Source organism: Loxodonta africana, chromosome 2 (genome assembly GCF_030014295.1).
Source record: "Loxodonta africana isolate mLoxAfr1 chromosome 2, mLoxAfr1.hap2, whole genome shotgun sequence".
In the NCBI taxonomy this organism is placed as follows: Eukaryota; Metazoa; Chordata; class Mammalia; order Proboscidea; family Elephantidae; genus Loxodonta; species Loxodonta africana.
Genome location: NC_087343.1, coordinates 23,191,282 through 23,210,878, shown reverse-complemented (window position 1 = coordinate 23,210,878; position 19,597 = coordinate 23,191,282). Strand labels below are relative to the sequence as shown.

Below are 19,597 nucleotides of genomic sequence, written 5' to 3'. Positions count from 1 at the left end.
TGACATAATAACTCAATGGAGTATGTTTAGAAGACCTTGACTGGAGTGGTAAAAGGGCTAGAAAATGTGTTTTATGAGGAGTATTTGAAACAACAGAGGGTGAAAATTCTTCATATCAGATGTGGATTTAGGTGACCTAAGAACCTCTGAAAATGGCCGGGAAATTCTCTTACAAATTACTGTCTTTATTAATATAATCTACATGTTTTCTGTTATTCATAGGAATCATATTCTCATTTTATTTGGTACAGCCATTAACATGTTTTATGATTTCAAAATGGACAAAAATGCATTCTTAGTTTGTCATAAAGATTCAAATATTTGGTGAGAAAAGGAAATGGAGGTATACAGCAGCAATTAGAGATATTGTCAAGCAGATATCTAATTTATGACTCACATTGTTGTTCTTGTTCTTGTTAGGTGCCCTCAAGTCAGTTGTTCTTCCCTACGTACAACAGAACTAAACATAACCTGGTCCTACGCCATCCTCACAATCACTGTTATACTTGAGACCACTATAGCAGCCATTCTATCAATCCATCTTGTCCAGTGTCTTCCTCTTTCCCACTGACCCTCTATTTTACTAAGCATGATGTCCTTTTCCAGGGACTGGTCCCTCCTGTTAACATGTCCAAAGTATGTTAGATGAGGTCTTGCCATTGTCACTTCTAATGAGTATTCTGGCTGTACTTCCTCCAAGATAGATTTGTTCATTCTTCTGGTACTTCTTCCAAGATAGATTTGTTCATTCTTCTGGTAGTCCGTGGTATATTCAATATTCTTCTCCAACATCGTAATTCAAAGGCATAAATTCTTCTTTGGTCTTCCTTATTCATCGATCAGCTTTCACATGCATATGAGGAGATTGAAAACACCATGGCTTGGGTAAGACATACCTTAATACTTAAGGTGACATCTTTCCCTTTTAACAGTTTAAAGAAATTTTTTACAGCAGATTTGCCCAATGCAATGCATCCTTTAATTTTTTGACTGCTGCTTCAATGGGCGTTGATTGTTTATCTGAGTAAACTGTACATCATGCAAGACTTTCTACAATGCTTTGATTAATTTTTTTGAGTATTCTATGTCAAGGGTTGCTGTTGCCTAATTTTTCAGTTTCATCAAGACATATTGTTTTGTTTTATAGAAACAAACACAATTATATGTGTGTATATATATATATGCTTGTATCTATATATCTATATTGTATATCTATAATGTGTATATAGATGGGTGGTAGATAGATAGATAGATAGATAGATAGATAGATAGATAGATAGATAGATAGATAGATGGATAGATAGATGGATGATAGGTAGGTAGATAGATGATAGACAGATAGATAGACAGACAGACAGATAGACAGATAGATAGATTTCATATCCCTTTAGATTTAGTTCAAAGTTTTGCTGTTTAAGTTTATTGAGCCTTTTCACAAGTATATTTTGTACAGTTCCTGTGAGGTACACAATACCACTTGTCAAGAGTTCATTATTCCGCTGGGCTAAGACTTCCTATGCAGACAACTCTTTACTTCTTGAATCTTATTTCCTTTTCAAAAAGCAAAACCTTCAACTAAAAAAAAAATAAAAAAGAGAACATTTTTATTTCTTCAAGTCTTAGAGCATTTTTTTAAGAACTTAAAGTACACTAGAAACATATCCTGAGTTTCTTCATGTTACTAACCATGTTTCTGATTGTACTTCCAATAATTATCCTGAGAGAGAACACCCTTCCAGATCAATATAGTTGAGTTTACATAAGTTCAGAGCCATTAAAGAGAGTCCCTATCTACTATGGCAACTTAAATCATTCTACATGTTATTTGTGCCTCCCAAGATCCAGGGGTCAGTACTTTACATTTCTCTTTCAGAGGGCCAGCAATGTGTCTGTACCATTCAACAGTTGGTTCATATATTCTCCTTGGACTAAAGAATTGTTTCATATAGGCAAGCTTATATTAATCATGATTCAACATCCTACAACTCATAGATTTTCTTCTTCAACGTTCAGGTTTTCTAGAAGGATCCCCATAACTGCTATGTTATATACATGATGGATTTTTTTTCTTTCTGTTTCTCTATTCTGAAACCTATTTCAGGATAGACAGTGTATCTATAGCTGTACATATACCTGTATCTATGTCTAATCTATACTTATGTCTATCATAGCAGCACCCTCATCATCTGGGTTTGTGCATGCGAGAGAGATGGGCACCTGTGGACTTGTCATGGGCAAGGCTTCCTGTCCTTGTAGTGTTTGAGAATAGAAGCCTTAACTGGTATTTATAAATTATTAATATATATTAATTCCTCTTTGACATGCAAGATGGTCTTTTTCAATATCTTCCTGGATTAAACCTTATCTCTCTATTTATCTATCTCTCTCTTTATCTATTTATGTGACTTACTATCTTTATTACATTGAATAACCAAAACCCACTGCCATTGACTCAATTTCAACTCATAGAGACCCTATAAGACAGGGTAGAACTGCCACATAGTGTTTCCAAGGCTGTAAATCTTTTTTTTTTTTTTTGGACAAAATTCTTTTTTTTTTCTAATTGTGTTTTAAATGAAAGCTTACAGAGCAAATTAGTTTCTCATTAGACAATTAATACACATAGTGTTTTGTGACATTGGTTGCTAACCCCACGACTTGTCAACACTCTCTTCTTCTTGAGCTTGGAAACCTATAAATCTTTACGGAAGCAGGCTGCCATATCTTTCTCCTGTGGAGTGGCTGGCGGGTTTGAACCACAAACGTTTCTGTTAGCAGCTGAGCACGTAACCACTGCATCATCAGGGCTCGTTATTACAATGAGTACGTGTAAAAGATAATTATCTTTCTATTTGATTAATTTCTCAATGTATTGTCAAGAAAATACAGTTGTAGGGTATGGAATCATCACTATCATAAACATATATATATAAGAAACAGAATTTTTATTTTCAAACTAAAGGGAAGTGATATGAGAGAAAGAATTCCTAAAGTAATTATCTAATAAGTCACTTACTTTAGTGAAAATAATTAATCAACAGGTGTTGTCACAGGTTGGGAAGCAGACTTTAGAAATGGAGTTTAGCGTGTAGGATGTATAGTGGAGTGTGCCCTTGGGATCAACACCAGTGGATGGCAGCAGAAAGAAGAAGGGTTGGACAGAGGCAAAAGTCAAGCTACCATCCACTTTTAATGCCACCTCAGCTGATCTCAGGGAAAGCTATGGATCTATACTGGCCCTTCAGAATTGCTTGGGTTGGGCAGAAATGATTCGACTTTAATACTCTGGCGGTAATAGGTCATCGATTATGTGCCACTAGAAAAGAATGTGACCTTGGTCCAGGTAGCATCTGCAACTGTGGCACTGAGCTATCCCTTGAAGGGAATCTGAGCAGCACCATAGGGATCTTTATCAAAGTCATTCTGGAATTACAACAGCGTTGAGATAATCGTGTGGTGTGTGAACCTGATGGCATCATTGCTGACTGGAGGTAAATTATTGGAGGCAGCGAGGCATTGTGGTTTGATCAGGGTTCTAGAGTATGACAGAGTTGAGTCCTGACCATTCACTACCCTTGTGAACTTGAGCAACTTGTCCTCTGAGACTCGAGTTATTTATTTTTAAATTATTATTTATAATATAAATTATTTTCCCATAAAGTAAGGAACTTAACACCCTCCCTCTCACAAGGTTGTGGGGATTTAACAAAATATGTTATGTAGGCATTTTATACAGTATAAAAAAAATCTTAAAAACACATACAAATAATTGTCTATTTTATTCAATATTGACTTTTCCATGGTGTGTTTTTTATAAGAAGATTGTTTCTAATCACAGCTAAGTTTAAAGAAGATGATTAGTTGACCTGGCAACTCTATAAAAAAAAAAAAAAAAATTGTCCACACCGGCCATTCTTCGGCTTTAATTGTGCATTAACAGCACCTGGACAGCTTGCTGAAAATACAGATGACTGCTCCATATTTCAATTAGAATTATCAAGTTTGGGGTCAGGTCTACTGGTACACCCCAAAGTTTGGAACCTACTGGCTTAAAGTCATCTGTATCCTTTTAAATCTTTTGGCTAGTATGTTTATGTCCAAAATAGGTATTGCTTTCTCCTTCCCCATCCTCCACTACTTTTCCTCCCCCTTAGATGGTGCTGTATTAAGTTTTCAGATTGGTTTCTCAGTTTGAGACTCGATATTAGTTACTCTTTAATCATTGCCCCTTCATGAACCCTCGTCCATTTCATAAATTGAAAAAATAAAAAAAATAAATGAAAAGCTTACACATACCCATTTTATCCATTAAAGGAAATGTGACTCTTTCATGGCGACTTTACTAAGTACATTTTGTTTTGCTTATGTCTGTCATAGATAACACAGCCAGCATTCTGACAAGGCGGAGGAGATTTAGTCGAACTATTCAGGATGTGTATTATCTCCCCATTATGATCTCTGATGGTGGAATCCCCTCTCTCAGCAGCAGCAGCACCCTCACCATCAGGGTTTGTGCATGCGAGAGAGATGGGCGTGTGCGGACCTGCCATGCGGAAGCCTTCCTGTCCTCGGCGGGTTTGAGTACAGGAGCCTTAATCGCTATTCTTCTGTGTGTTGTCATTCTCCTGGGTAAGTCATTCTACATGGTAACGTTGTATGATGGAAATTCTGAATATATCCTCTATGTCCCATAGTGCATTGGGGGTTGGGGTAGGGAGGGGAGAGACGTTTTTACCAAAGTTAAGAATTTGGACTGGATAATGTGGACTAAAAAACGGAGCTTCACAGAATTCTTTTTAATTAACTTTCTTAATACTGTAGTTACTCTAGAAACAATTTGATTCCAATATAATGAGAAAGTTGGGGGAAAAGATGAAATTTAAGAAAAAGCTTTTAGGAAAGGTTAGTTTTTGAGAAGAATAAATATTAAAATATTCTAAACCCCAGGGTCTAATATCCAAAATATATTTAATTTTTTTTTTTTTTTTTTATATATAGAGAACTACAACTCAGCTAAAAAAAATACAAATGACTCCATCAAAAAATAGGCAAAGGACTGGAAAGGACATTTCACCAAAGAGGATAACCAAATGGAAAAAAAAAAAAAAATATATATATATATATATATATATATAAAGGTCCTCAATGTCTTTAGCTATCAAACAAAAAAAACAAAAACAAAAACAAACCCATTGCCATCCAGTTGGTTCTGACTCATTGAGACCCTATAGGACAGAGTAGAACTGCCCCGTAGAGTTTCCAAGGAGTGCCTGGTGGATTCAAACTGTCAGCCTTTTGGTTAGCTGCCCTAGCACTTAACCACTGCACCACCAGGGTTTCCCTTTAGCCATCAGAGAGATGCAAATCAAAACCAAAATGAGATACCAGTGCATTCCCACTAGGATGGCTAAGAGAAAACAAAAAGCAAAATGAAAACCCCAGAAAATGACAAATGTTGGTGAGGATGTGGGAAAATTGAAACCCTTACCTGTTACTGGTGAGAATATATAATGATTCAGCCACTGTGGAAAATATTTTAGCCTTGTTCAAAAACTAAAAATAGAACTACCATGTAATCCAACACCACTCCTAGATGTATACATAAAAGCTGGGATACAAACAGACACATACACACCAACGTTCGTTGCACAATGGCCAAACGGTAGAAGTGACCTAAATGTACATCAATGAATGGATAGGTAAATAAAATAAAACATGGTACATACGTACAATGGAATACTGCTCAACTGTAAAGAGAGATGAATTCCTAATACATGCTATAACATGGATGATCCTCAAAGACATTATGTTAAGTGAAATAAGCCAGTCATAAAAGAGTAGATATTATATGATCTTGCTTAGATGAAATGACAAGAATAAGCAAATGTACAGAGACCAAAGTTCATAGTAGTTACCAGGGAGGAAAGGCAGGGGGAGGGGGGAGTCATTGTTTGAGGAGTGGTGAGTTTTTGTTTATGGTAATAGGAAATATAGCATCCATTAAGGACAAAGTTGCGCAACATGGTTGATGTAATTGGTATCACTAGGCTATACACCTGAAAGGGGTTGAATTGGTAAATGATGTATTACGAATATGTATGTTTTTACAACAACAACAAATGCAACTGTTGATACTGCTTATATCCAGCCAGACACCCCATGTTATTTGTTCTCCTGGTTTGGAGAATTTAGGAGCATGTTTTCATGGGACATCCCAGTTAATTTGCCTAATTTTTTGGTGTTTTTGACCTGCCTCCTGGTTCATTGCGTGATGGTACCTGGGTTCTTAAAGGCTTGTTAGTGGTCATCTAAGGCACAACAGCTGCTCTCTGTTAGCCTGGAGCAGCAGAGTGAGGGGTCAGGAATTGGAAGAGGGACTGAAGTGTGTGTTTTGTTGCCTCCCTGAATGGCTGCCTCATTTGCCATGGGGCTGGAAGGCCTGGATGAAGCCCAGCTACTATTGCAGAGTGTTCTACCAGAGATTCTATAGAAGAGTCCTGGTTAAGGGGTGGGGGGGGGGAGGAGGAGCCGAGGAATGTTCAAGGGAATTTCAAGTTATTGTGGAGTCCAGACTTTCTGGAGCAACTGGAGCTGGGTGACCTCCCCCCACCCCCACCCCCCAGCAGCTATTGTTCTGAGATAATCATTGAATGTTGGACCTTAGACTGAGGCTATCCCCTGAAGTCGTCTTTAAACCAAACAATTAAAAAAAAAAAAAAAGTTGGTAAAGAGTGTCTGCCTTGAGTGTTATGTTCTTTTAAAGAGTTACCGATATGGGATGGGAATAACAATAGCAGCTCCAAGTGTTAAATGGGGAGTTTAGGGGCCAGTGAGTTTATCTTAATGGTGATAGAATAATTTGGAAAATGGTAGCGAGAAGGGTTGTACAACTTGAAGAGTATGATCAATGTAACAGAATTGCACATGTAGAAGTTGTGGAATTGGTATATGTTTTGCTGTCTTTATTTTCACTAACAAAAATAAATAATAAAGTTTATATTAAGAAAAACTCTAAATTCCTTCTTGAAAGGAATTTTACAATTTATTTCCAAGAATTCAAATGGCATCGTTCTAAAAGGAATATGAAAAAGAAAAAAATATGAAAACCAATTAAATATATTTTTTGTAGATATTTATGTGATAATATTAGTCCAAACTATTTAGTTAATTATCAGTGCTAGCTGAATTTTAAAATACTAACTCTAAACCACAAATTTTAAACCTAGAGATATTAAGGTTTTTTTCTTAGATTCTATTAAAACCAATAGAGTTTTTTTTTTTTTTTAATTTGAGATTTGTATTGTATTTAGTTTTATTACCTAATTTTACGTTATCTGTTGTGATAGTCTAAATCTGATCACAGTCACCTTTAACATTGGTATTTCTATAAACTCTTTGGAGCTATCATTTAAAACAAAATTAAAAAATCCATATTTTTGTAACAAGAATAATAGACTTAAAGACTGTCGATGCTTCTAGTTTTCATAATTTAAAGAGCATACCTGTTTACTTTTCTAGTGTGGCCTCTCCCTTCTGTTTTCCTCTTAACAGTCTTATGTTTTGCTCCTTTCTTGGTACTGTGTTTACTCAGTTTTATGCTCTGGAGGGACAAGGGTATTCTTCCCAGTAATGTTTCTTGTTTTGTTATTGGTGCACCACACAAGTTACTCACATAGAAAGAGTGGAGAGCAAGGTGGATTGAGGCTAAAAAAGGAGGATGAATATAAAGGTAGGGGTGAGATAGTTTGAGGCCTTGGGGAGTATGTTAAAGAAGGTAGGTTTTTTCTCTAGTGTGAAGGAAGATTTTAAGCAAGAGAATCCCATTATAAAATTTGCATTCTGAAAAATAGATGACTGTGAATGAAGCAGAGAGCAGAGATCCCATGGAGGCAAGAGAACATGTAGGCAAACCAACTAGGAAGTCAAAGCAGTTGTCTTGTTCAGACATAGCATAGCTTGGACTAGCATACTTAGAGTGGAGTTGAAAAAACTGAACAATATCGAGAAATACTAGGTGAAATCAAAAGTGATCTTTGATAAATTAGATATGTGAGTGAGTTAGAAGGAAATCAAAGAAGAAACTTCATGCCTTGCTGAATGTGGGCCCCTATCTTCTGGAACACTGGAAGTACACTTTTTAGAATTCATTAAAGAAAGAAAATATAAAGAGAGAAGATGTTGCCGGTGCCTTTATGCCTTCAGTTAAATAAAGTTCTTGCCTCTTACTGGTCAAGAATGAGTAGCTAAGGCACGGAGAGTTTTCCACACGAGCAAAGCTTTATTGAAGAGGCTTGCAAGCAGAGATGAGGAGGGCCTAGGCAATGTTTACCTCCGTGTCACAGAACAAAGGATTTGCATGGGTTTTTAACGGTTTTGGGGAAAGGACAGATTTATGTTTATTCATACGTATAGGCATGGTTTTCCAGGAGGCATCCCGTTTGGGCAGAGATATGCTAACTACAGTGCAATCATAGCACCTTTTTAAGATAGCTTTAAGATAGCTCCTGTCCCGGAAGTCTCTATGATTGGTAGCAGGGCTTATTATGGGGTGTAGCACCTGTGCAGTCTCTTGCTCCCCGAGTTCAATTCCCCAGCTGCAGCTGCAGTCCCTCACTGCCCCTGGTGGAAGGTCACACAGTGGTCACAGGTAGATGTTCTGCGCATGTCTCTGTGGCTGGTTTCATCCAGCTGCTTCTGAAAGAAAACTTTAAAGAAGTTTGTGTCTGTTTTCTGATACCCTGCCCCATCCTTCTGGGGAATGGCTTTGTTTCTGCGCCCTGGCCCATTTCCTGTTAGTTACTTTAATTTGTTTATGTGAATTGCAGATTTGGGGGCCCCTCTGTTCTCTGTCTTAAAGATGGACTAAGACTGAGCTCTGAGAAACTCCAATTTTATAGCAGAAGAGAGTGAAGAGGTCAGAGAAGAAAGAAGGAAATAAAATATAACACCACATAGTCAAGAGAAAAATATATCAAAGGGGACAGAATATTCAGCAGTGTCCAAAGCTGCTGAAATGTTAAGTAAATTGAGCACAGAAAACATCAACTGCATTTAGCAAAATGGAGGTTTTGTGCACTATTAAAAACTGTTTAAGTGTAGTAGAGACATAAAGTAGAGGCATGGTAGAGAAGGAAGCCAGGAAAACCAATGTATTAAATTAATTAATCGATTGATTACTGGAAACATTTGTTATCTTCTTTAGACATTAATATTTTCCTTTAAAAATTAAGAAAAAATAAATCAAAAACAAAATACAATGACAACTAAAACATTCATCCTTCTAGGGTTCTTAACTGAAATCACAAGTAATAGAATCAGTGATTTTACTATAAGTTCTTTTCCAGAATCTTTAAAGGATAGTTCACTGGAAGGAAGCATTTTATCCTTGGATTTTTCATTTTGTTTTGTTTAGTGTCATAAAACCATTTTCATATACTAAGAGAAAATTTCAAAAAGTAATTAAATTGTTTTAATGTACAAGTAAATTTTGAAATGTATTATGTAAAGCAACATATTATCATGTGAAAAAGGTTTCCTTTCAATTGATTTTCTGGAAATGTTTCCTCTTAGAGGTAAATAACAGAACATTTCTAAATGTTATGCTGTCTCTCCATACTAATGACTCAAAGGTGCTATCTTATCTGTTTACTTTATTCTTTCATGTTTTATTAAACTCAAATGTGTTTTTACAGTTTTATCCAAATGTTGTAGAATTATTTTTTGATCTTAGGTTTATCACACATTAATTAGAATGTAATTTATATTTCCATGGCATTCTAAGGGCATTTATTTTATTCACAAATTGCTTAGACAACAAACTCAACAATGAAGTTGTTTGTAATTAAAAAACTATACCGAAGTTATTGTGTTTCTTGACTATTTTCAAGAAAATAAGATCGCAACATCAAAAGTAATAAATCTTTATTTTAAATTTGTAATTTTGAAATCACATTCAATCCTAACAACTAAACAAATTGTGAAATTAATATTTTAATATTAAAAATATTTTAACTTTCAGCTTTGAGTTTGTGAAAATAACCATACATCTATAAATCCAGCTCAAGTTTTTCCAGTAATTAGCTGTGTGATCTTAGACAACCCATTCAGTGTCTCTTTTCTTTATTTTTAGTCTCTGAAAATGAAGTTTCTGCTGTAAGAGCCTCACGGCCATCTGTAAAATTTTGTTATTTGTATTAATATTTTATTTTAGGTAGTATATGATTCAGTATTTTATAATATGGGCAGACTCCTTCTGTGCATATGATCATCTGAAAATGGTGCTTGAAAAACAAATGGGCTGAACTATAAATGCAAGGTTCACATCATGTGAGTCGGAATACTTTCTGTCCAGACTTCCTTTATTTCAAATCTATTTTACATGAAAATGGAAGGTAATTTAGAGCAGGCCTTCATTATTCAATCAGGAGTCCCATTGAAGTGCAAATGGTTAAGCACTCAACTAATAACCTAGAGGTTAGAGGTTCAGATTCACCCAGAAGCACCTTGGAAGACAGGTCAGGCCATCTGCTTCCAAAAGGAAATATTCCTGAAAACCCTGTTGAGGGCAGCTCTACTCTACAGTCATATGGCTACCATGAGTCAGAACTAACTTGACGGCAATGAGTTTTTAATTCATTATTCACTCAGAGTTTGGTGCCAGAATAGGAGGCAGTTGGAGTCCTCTCTCTCTCCTAGGAAACTGACATTTCTTTCCTAACCCCAGTCCTTCACTTGCCAATGGGACAAGGACAGTTGGCAGAGGAGACCATAATCATGCTTGGCACAAGAAGGTACCAAGCCAAGATTTGAATCACACTTCTGACAGCTATTTTTCCATTCCACACATCCCACATGGCCAGATGAACTGGGTGATAGAGCTGGATCACTGCCTATTTTTAGATGTAAATTTCCTGATAAATGGAGAGTAGGACAGATTGGATGTGAAGAGAGTGATGGACTAGGAGAGAAAGTTGGCGTGGGTGAGAAGATGGCTGCCAAACTACTTGTTATTTGATCTTTCTTTGTTTTGAAAAACTAAGGTTACAATGAGAGGCACCATCACCAGGTGTGGCCAATTTCACTGGAAGGATTAACTAAAATAATCTCCCTGACTTTGGACACCTCAATTCCACTGATACTAGTTAACATAATATGATGGTATGAAAAACAACAAAAGCTATGGTGGGGGAAGGGATTCAGCTATGAAAGATATTTTGGGGAGTTTGTTGAGATTCAGTATTCAAATGCAAGTATTGAAAGGTTGAGTTATGAAAACTGAGGACCCTTAGTGCTCCAGGAACTGGGATTACACATGATATAATGCAAAGAAGAAGAAAAAAAAAAAAGATACAAGGAAATAAACACACACAAAAAAATTTCCCAAATTTGAATTCCTGTGTGAATAAAATAAATCAATAAAACTAGACAAATTCAATTTTCTTAAATTAAAAAGGTAGCAACAAGTGAGTTTAAAATTTCAACCAATAATAGGATTCTTTTTTTAGAATAGAGACCTCTCAAAAATACTGCAGCTTATTCAATAAGTCTCAATCCAGAAACCATTTATAATTTTGAGCAAAGAAAGGTAAATTCTGTGTCTTCTATTTCTTTTACAATGTCATGGACCTATCATTTCCTATTTTGCCAGATTAGCCACTGAGGGAAGAAGTACCTTTGATCACATGTGTGGGCTGATAGAATGTAGAAGGTGATTCACATAAACTCTTTCGATTGCCATTTTTTAAAAAAAATATTTCATTCTCAAGTTTACAATATTATCTTTCCTCACTTTCTTAAAATATACTTTCATATTGGGATTTTTATGAAATGTTTAATTTGGTTTTCAAATATTTAAAAATTATTCTCAAGTCAAATAGCATTTTTAAGTGTTTAGTATCATTAATAACCATTAGCTGCTTTAAAGCTTTTTTTAATCGTATTCCTAAGAAGGCAATTTCCATGAGGATTCACTTAACATAATGCTACGTTAGCACTTTCACAGAGACCATGCTTTAGTTCCTCCACACAAGAATTATTTTTGGAGTATCTACTGTATGCCATATGCTCCAAAAATACCCAGAACCAACATGAATGAAAAGCATTTCATTGGAGCACCATGTCAGTCATGTTTCATTATTCTCTGACTTGATTTGAATTTGCCATTAACTCGAGGGACCATATGTCCAGGTTTGCCTTGGTGCCCTGATGTAATTATAAACAACATCCCCTTTCACCCTTAATAGTGTATTAGATTGTAAGTCTCATTATACTTTCACCCTTCTGTGAAATAGGTTCATAACAAATCTGTGGATCACTGGTTATAGGCAAGTAACTATCTATGTCTGGGAAAAATAGGGATAAGCCCTCAAACATCAAACATTATTAGTATGTATATTTTTCATCAAAATATATCAGGCATATTTTCTTCTCTTTTGGGGGGCAAGGAGATACAAACTATCATAATAATAACTCCAAATTTGCCCTTATATTCCATTAGGCAAATATGGAGTACACATGAGGCTTGAAACAATATATAAATATTGACGAAGGATATAAATTACCTCTATGCTTCTAAAATAGCATTGATCACTTTCTCCCTGCTGTACATGCCCATAAATTCCCTTCACATAAGCCACTAACCTTTTCAACATAAGGGAAAGTAACTTGATTTATAGTAAAAAGAAAATTTTGGTACATCTAAATCTCTGAATAGAATAAAGTCTTAGAATGAAGTGAGTTCTTGCTTTTTGAAGCCTTGAATTAGAGACCTGTACACATTGCATTGGGCAAATCTGCTGCAACAGAACTCTTTAAAGTGTTAAAAAGCAAAGATGTCTCCTCGAGGCCTAAGGTGTGCCTGACCCAAGCCGTGATATTTTCAGTCATCTCACATTCATGCAAAATCTGGACAATGAATAAGAAAGAAAGAAGAAAAAAATAATGCATTTTTATAACGCTGTTGAAGAAAAATGTTTAATATACCAAGGACTCCCAAAAGAAAGAACAAATATGTGTTGGAAAAAGTAAAGCCAGAATTCTCCCTAAAAGCAAGGAAGGAAAGAAATCATCTCATGTATTTTGGACATGATATCAGGAGGGACCAGTCCTTGGAGAAGGACATCCTACTTAGTAAAGTAAAAGGTCAGCGAAAAAGAGGAAGGCCTTCAATGAAATGGATTGACACAGTGACTGTAAGAATGGGCTGAAGCATAACAACGATTTTAAGGATGGCACAGGACCATTGTTCTGTTTTGTCCTGTTGTACATAGGGTCGCAATGAATTGGAGTTGAATCGACGACACCTAAAAACAACACCACACTGGATTTTCACTAAAACAAATATCAAAGTACTAAAGATATATATTACCGCATTCTGCAAAAGACTTTTTTTTCAAGTCCCCTCCCCTCAAAGAGTATTGAATTAGTAATGTCTTTAAAGTGTAGCAACATGTATGTACAGGAAGCTCTTTTATTCTACAGCACAATATTTGTGAAATAGAGCCACATGTAGCATCAATATCTCATTCTCATTTTCAACTCACTATATCTACTCCATTCCAAGCACGGTTGATCTATCTGGTGTTTCTCCACATCTTCCATTGTCTTCCCCATTGCATTTTACCATTATCTTGTTTATGGCCTTTGATTCCATACTTTCCTTCATTGTTCACTCATCATCTTTCTCTATACTCTTCCTCATTTATCAACTTATTATCTGACATTTTGCGTTTATGACAATAGTAAAAAATATTCTGTTCATTAACAATGTACGTACGAACACTGAGGTGTGAGGTGAGAGTAACGCTGGCTTTGATAGCTAAGGTTATATGTCAACTTGGCTGGGTTATGATTGTTAGTGGTTTGGCAGTTAAGTAATGATGTAACTTGGCAGCTATGTAATAATGTAGTCATCCTCCATTCTTGGCCTGATGTGGTCATCCTCCGTTTTTGCATAACACCAATTTCATATAACAATCTGGTCTTCGGAACCTAACTATATCAATAAGAGTGTGTGTGTGTGTGTAGATATATATATGCATTTATTCACACAGGTTCTCACTTGCTTTTCCTCTGGAAAGTGAGACCCCTGTAAGTGAGTGCACTGTGACCATCCTTTTCCACACATAGTTGACCTCTCTATCATAATTACCTTTTGCCCTACTGGATAAAAATCTATTGCTCTTCTTCATATTTTCAACTTTTGGAAGTACATTGCGTTATGATATCTATTTCAAAACCCACAAAATTAATCTATATTGTTTAGGGATATACATAAAATGGTGGTTAAGTGATAAAGAGAAGTGAGGAAACAATAACTATATAAGTTAGAATAGGTTACCTTTGTAGAGGTACAGAGTACAGGGGTGGTTTCTGCCAGATAAATTATTTCCTTTACCGTAGGAAAGATAACCTGCTGTTTGGTTGCTTTGCAATAATTTGTTGCAGTTTACATATAATTATGTTTGCCACATGAAATACAGAACACTCAACTAAATGTGAATTTTAAATAAATGAATACACACATATATATATATCATATACATACCATGTATATACCATATTTGGGATACACGTATCTGCAAATATTGCATAGAAATGCATTTATTGTATATATGGCAGTTCCTGGATGGTGCAAATGTTTAATGTGCTTGGCTGCTAACTGAAGAGTTGGTGGTTGGAGTCCACAAAGAGGTGCCTGGAAATAAAGTCCTGGCAAACTACTTCCAAAAAATCAGCCATTGAAAACCCTGTGGAACACGGTCCAACTCTACGAGTTGTTGTCAACTAGATGGCAACTGTTTTTTGTGTGAGTGTGTTTGTTTATATGTGTATATGTGTGTATACATATGTATTCAAAGGAGCCCTGTTTTAATTCAATACGTGTTCAAAGTCTAACATATATTTGCAAATATTGCACGCATATGTGCTTCTCTGATTATTGGAAAAAATGTTTAGAACATTACTGATCCTCATGACTATTGCCATAAAGCCTAGATCATCGTCTGAGCAGAAAAGAATCTGTAGAATTGGAGCAAAGGATCTAAGGCTCGATGACGTAGTTTAAAATAATGTTGAAATGAAATAACAATTTCCTTTTATTAATGGTTAAAAATAATCAAATACGAAGATTTGGAGATACTGAAAATGGCATAGAGAAATGCACACCCATGTTCATTGCTGCATTGTTCACAGTAGCAAAAAGATGGAAACAATCTAGGTGTCCATCAACAGACAAATGAATAAACACATTACAGTACATACACACAATAGAATACTATGCAACAATAAAGAACAATGATGAACCCATGAAGTCTCACAACATAGATGACTCTGGAGAGCATTATGCTGAGTGAAATTAGTCATAGAAGTACAAATACTATATGAGGCCACTATTACAAGAACTCAAGAAAAGTTTAAACACAGAAAAAAGCATTATTTGATTGTTACGAAGGTGAGGGGAGGAGGAAGGGGATTCACTAACTACATAGTAGAAAAGGATCAACTTTGGTGAAGGGAAGGACGACACACAATACAGTAGAAGTCAGCACAACTGGATCAAAGCAAAAGCAAAGAAGTTTCCTGGACACATCCAAACACTTTGAGGGACGGAGTATCTGGGGCTGGGCCTGGGGACCATAGTTTCAGGGGACATCTAAATCAATTGGCATAACAAAGTTTATTAAGGAAATGTTCTGCATCCCACTTTAGTGAGTGATGTCTGGAGTCTTAATAGCTTGGGAGTGGCCATCTAAGATGTGTCAATTGGTCCCATCCCACTTGAAGCAAAGGGAAATGAAGAAAACCAAAGACACAAGGAAATATTAGCCCGAGAGACTAAAGGACAGCATAAACCAGAGACTCCACCAGCGTGAGACCAGAAGAATTAGATGGTGCCCGGGTACCACCAATGACTGCCCTGACAGAGAACACAACAGAGGGTCCTGGACAAAGCCAGAGAAAAGTGTGGGGCAGAACTCAAATTTACGTAAAAAGACCAGACTTAACGGTCTAACAGAGACTGGAGAAACCCCTGGAACTATGGCCACTGGATGCACTGTTAACCCAGAATTGAAACCATTTTCCAAGCCCACTTTTCAGACAAAGATTAGACAAGACAAGAGGAGTGTGCTTCTTAGTTCAATAAGATACATGAGACCTAAATGGGTGGCTCCTGTCCAGAGGCAGGATGAGAAGGCAGGAAAGGGCAGGAACTGGTTGAATGGACACAGAGAACCCAAAGTGGGAAGGGGGAGTATGCTGTCACATTGTGGAAACTGCAACTAATGTCACAAAACAATATGTGTATAAATTTTAATGAGAAATTCACTTGAGCTGTAAACTTTTACCTAAAGCATAATAAAAGAAAATGGTGAAAACAAGGTGCCCAATATTACTTTATCCAATGGTTATAACATTGTACTTGGCAAGATCTACCCTAAGCCAAATGCCCAACTGGTCACTGAGTTTGTTGTCCATGTTTCTGAATAATAAAGCCTAATATGGTGGTGTGAATATCATTGACTTTGGTGTGAGAAGTCATATATTGAGGTCTCAGCATTTCCACCTATCATCTGTATAACCTTAGTCTTGTAACAGTCATTTATGTAAGTTTTCCCTAGTCTTAATTTCTTTATTTGAAAAATGGGGTAAAATGACAATTCTGTTGTGAGGATTAAGTAGTTAACTGAAGAACATTTTAGAAATTGGTAAGTATACAAATAAAGTAACATTCTATTTGCAGCTAGAGAGATAAATGCAATTATTAATGCCTCATAATTCTAAAGGATAAGGGAGAAAAGGTGTCAATTATGTCAAATATTCCAGCCTTGATTTCCTACAAAATATCAAAAAGTAAAAGGTTTAAAGTATAAACTCCCTGCTTTTTTAGTTCACAGAAAATGAAAATACCCTGCATCTAGGATCACTGAGTTGGAATTGACTGCACGGCAATGTGTTTGATTTCATTTTTGGTTAGTGAATCTACCTAGAAGATTAAATACCCATAGCTAATTCATATAATCCATTATTTCTCTAGTCAAAATACATATCATTTTCCATTCTCTTCACTTTAAACACAAAACTATTGCAGTGCAATCTGAGTCAATAAAACTGACTTAGTAAAAATGGCTAATGAGAATGTTAATGGTTTTCTAAAGATCAGTCATTTCAAATGTTTTGTAGAGATAATTTTTTTTTGTTTTTATATTATTGGGTGTATTAAAACTCTTGAATTGGGAGTCAGAGAATGCCGTGATCAAGGGTACATTACAATACTTACAGTAATTCTGGAAAGTGGTTAATAACAGGTATTGGGAATTGCTTATGTCAACTATCCAAAAATTCCATTTTTACTTATTCTATCTCTTCATCCTCTTTGCATTTTTCCTCAGCAATTGTAGTGCTTTTTATCACCCTGAGGCACAGCAAAAAAGAACACTTGATCATTTCAGAGGAGGATGTGCGGGAGAACGTGGTCACCTATGATGACGAGGGGGGCGGAGAAGAGGACACTGAGGCCTTTGACATCACAGCTTTGAGGAATCCGTCCGCTGCCGAGGAGCTGAAGTACCGTCGAGATATCAGACCTGAAGTGAAACTCACCCCCAGGCACCAGACATTGTCCACCCTGGAAAGTATAGATGTTCAGGAATTTATTAAGCAAAGACTGGCAGAAGCAGACCTAGACCCCAGCGTCCCTCCTTATGACTCTCTTCAGACCTATGCCTATGAGGGCCAGAGATCAGAAGCTGGGTCTATCAGCTCGTTAGATTCAGCAACAACACAATCGGACCAGGATTATCAATACCTTGGAGACTGGGGTCCTGAGTTTAGAAAGTTAGCAGAACTCTATGGAGAAATAGAATCTGAAAGAACAACTTAGGGGGTCGATTCCTGAAATCAGGTAGAATGTGCTTCCTGAGCAAGTGGAGATACAACCTCAGCAATGGCAAGGAAGAAGTGTGGAAACAGTACTTGGAACTGAGCAAGCTGTACACCGCTACCATAGAAACAAGTGCCCTTTTCATGATGGAAACTGGGTTATTAAAATTGGAAAAAAGTCAAACTTGAAAAAAAAAAAGTACAGAGGAAAAAATCTATTGTTTCTTGTGTATATTTTCAATTGCTCAATAAAGTCTGTGGTACTGTTTAATTATGCATACCTGAATTAAGCCAACCGATGACATTTGTTTCAATATTTTGTGATTATTTTTCAAGACAAAACTAAACTGATTGGGTCATAGTCTCTCATGCCTTTGATTTCTAGATTGCAAAATGAAACCTCTCTTTCCACTTTTCTGGGTGGACTTCTAAGACCCACACTTGGTTATTGTGACAGATCTCATTAGCCTTGTCTTGTGTTTAAATCACATGAGGTGTTTCCAACATCCCAGGCCAGTCGGCCATGGACTTGTATGTACAATTTCCCTTTGCCCTCCCCACTTCTTTTCTCCACACACACTTGATGGAGCATGGGGATTTGCTGCCTGCACTCTAACGTATGCAACTTCTGTGCACCAGTTGTGCACTGTTCTAAAACACAGAGACTTCCCTCTCTGTCCCACCCAGCCCTTTTTATTTCTACAGGAGGACTCTCCTTTTTTTTTTTTTTTTTAAATGGATAGAATGAATGGTTTAAGATATACTCAAAAAAGCTGCTATGTCAGGGAAAGATTTCATCTTAAAAATAGCTACAAACACTCTCCTGGACAAAACAGTGGGGAACTCTTATTTCATTGGTTTTAGTACATTGGAATCAGCAGTTTTGATCATTCCTGTAGCTGGAACCAATTGTCATAAATTTGCTGATTGGTTTATAATTAAGTCTAATTTGCTTAATGATATCACGGGCAGACATCATAAGTATGTACTTAACACAAAAACTATGTAGTCTAAGAGACTATCTTCTAGTTTACATATACTTTATATACTCATAAAGTGTCCGGGTGCTGCAAACGGTTAAGTGCTGAGCTACTAACCAAATGTTGGCAGTTCAGATCCACCCAGAGGCACCTTGGAAGAAAGACCTGGTGATTACTTCCAAAAGACCACAGCCCTTAACTACTCTATGGAGTGCCCTTCTACTCTGAAACACATAGGTTTGCCATGAGTTGAAGCCGACTTGATGGCAGTGCTTTTGTTTTCGTTTTTAACACAGGCTCAGGCTTTCCTGTCTTACTCATTGTCCCTTATGTGTTTATGAAAATGTGTAGGACAAGGAGAAAGAAAATAAGAGTTACCTAGTTATTAGCCTTGAACACATCCCTGAATCTCTGAGTTTCTGGATCCAAAACGACAAAAGAGAAGTGAGAATGGCTTCCCTGCCTACCTCACAGGGTTGTTGTGAGGATGAAATAAGTATCTGTAAAAATGCTTTGCCAACCGCAAAGTGCTCTGTTACAATAAAGGTTGGCAGACACTCTCTAATTTTCTAATTCTATCAGCTTATAAATATATATTTAAGTACATTTTGCATAAAATATTATATTACTCATGAAAACTTCAACAGCGAAGCTACTGCTTAGTCTAAATATGTAAAACAGAGGTCTACTTATTTTAATATTTTTCTACGCAAGCTGATTTTCTTCAAATTTCTTGG

At 36.4% G+C, this 19,597-nt stretch overlaps 1 protein-coding gene across 4 annotated transcripts in view; it reads left to right on the top strand.

The window, feature by feature from the left end:
* Window positions 1-18,350, top strand: part of CDH18 (cadherin 18) — a 390,041-nt gene extending 371,691 nt beyond the window's left edge. For 2 of the 4 annotated variants that reach the window (XM_003407876.4, XM_064270825.1), the window contains 2 exons: window positions 4,378-4,629; window positions 17,391-18,350. In XM_003407876.4, coding sequence (XP_003407924.2) covers window positions 4,378-4,629; window positions 17,391-17,881 — 743 coding nt within the window. In that variant the 3' untranslated portion in view covers window positions 17,882-18,350. Of the gene's footprint in view, window positions 1-4,377; window positions 4,680-17,390 lie in introns of those variants that run through there. The other 2 variants (XM_023545398.2, XM_010588081.3) reach the window with 2 other exon arrangements.
* Window positions 18,351-19,597: the final 1,247 nt, after the last annotated feature.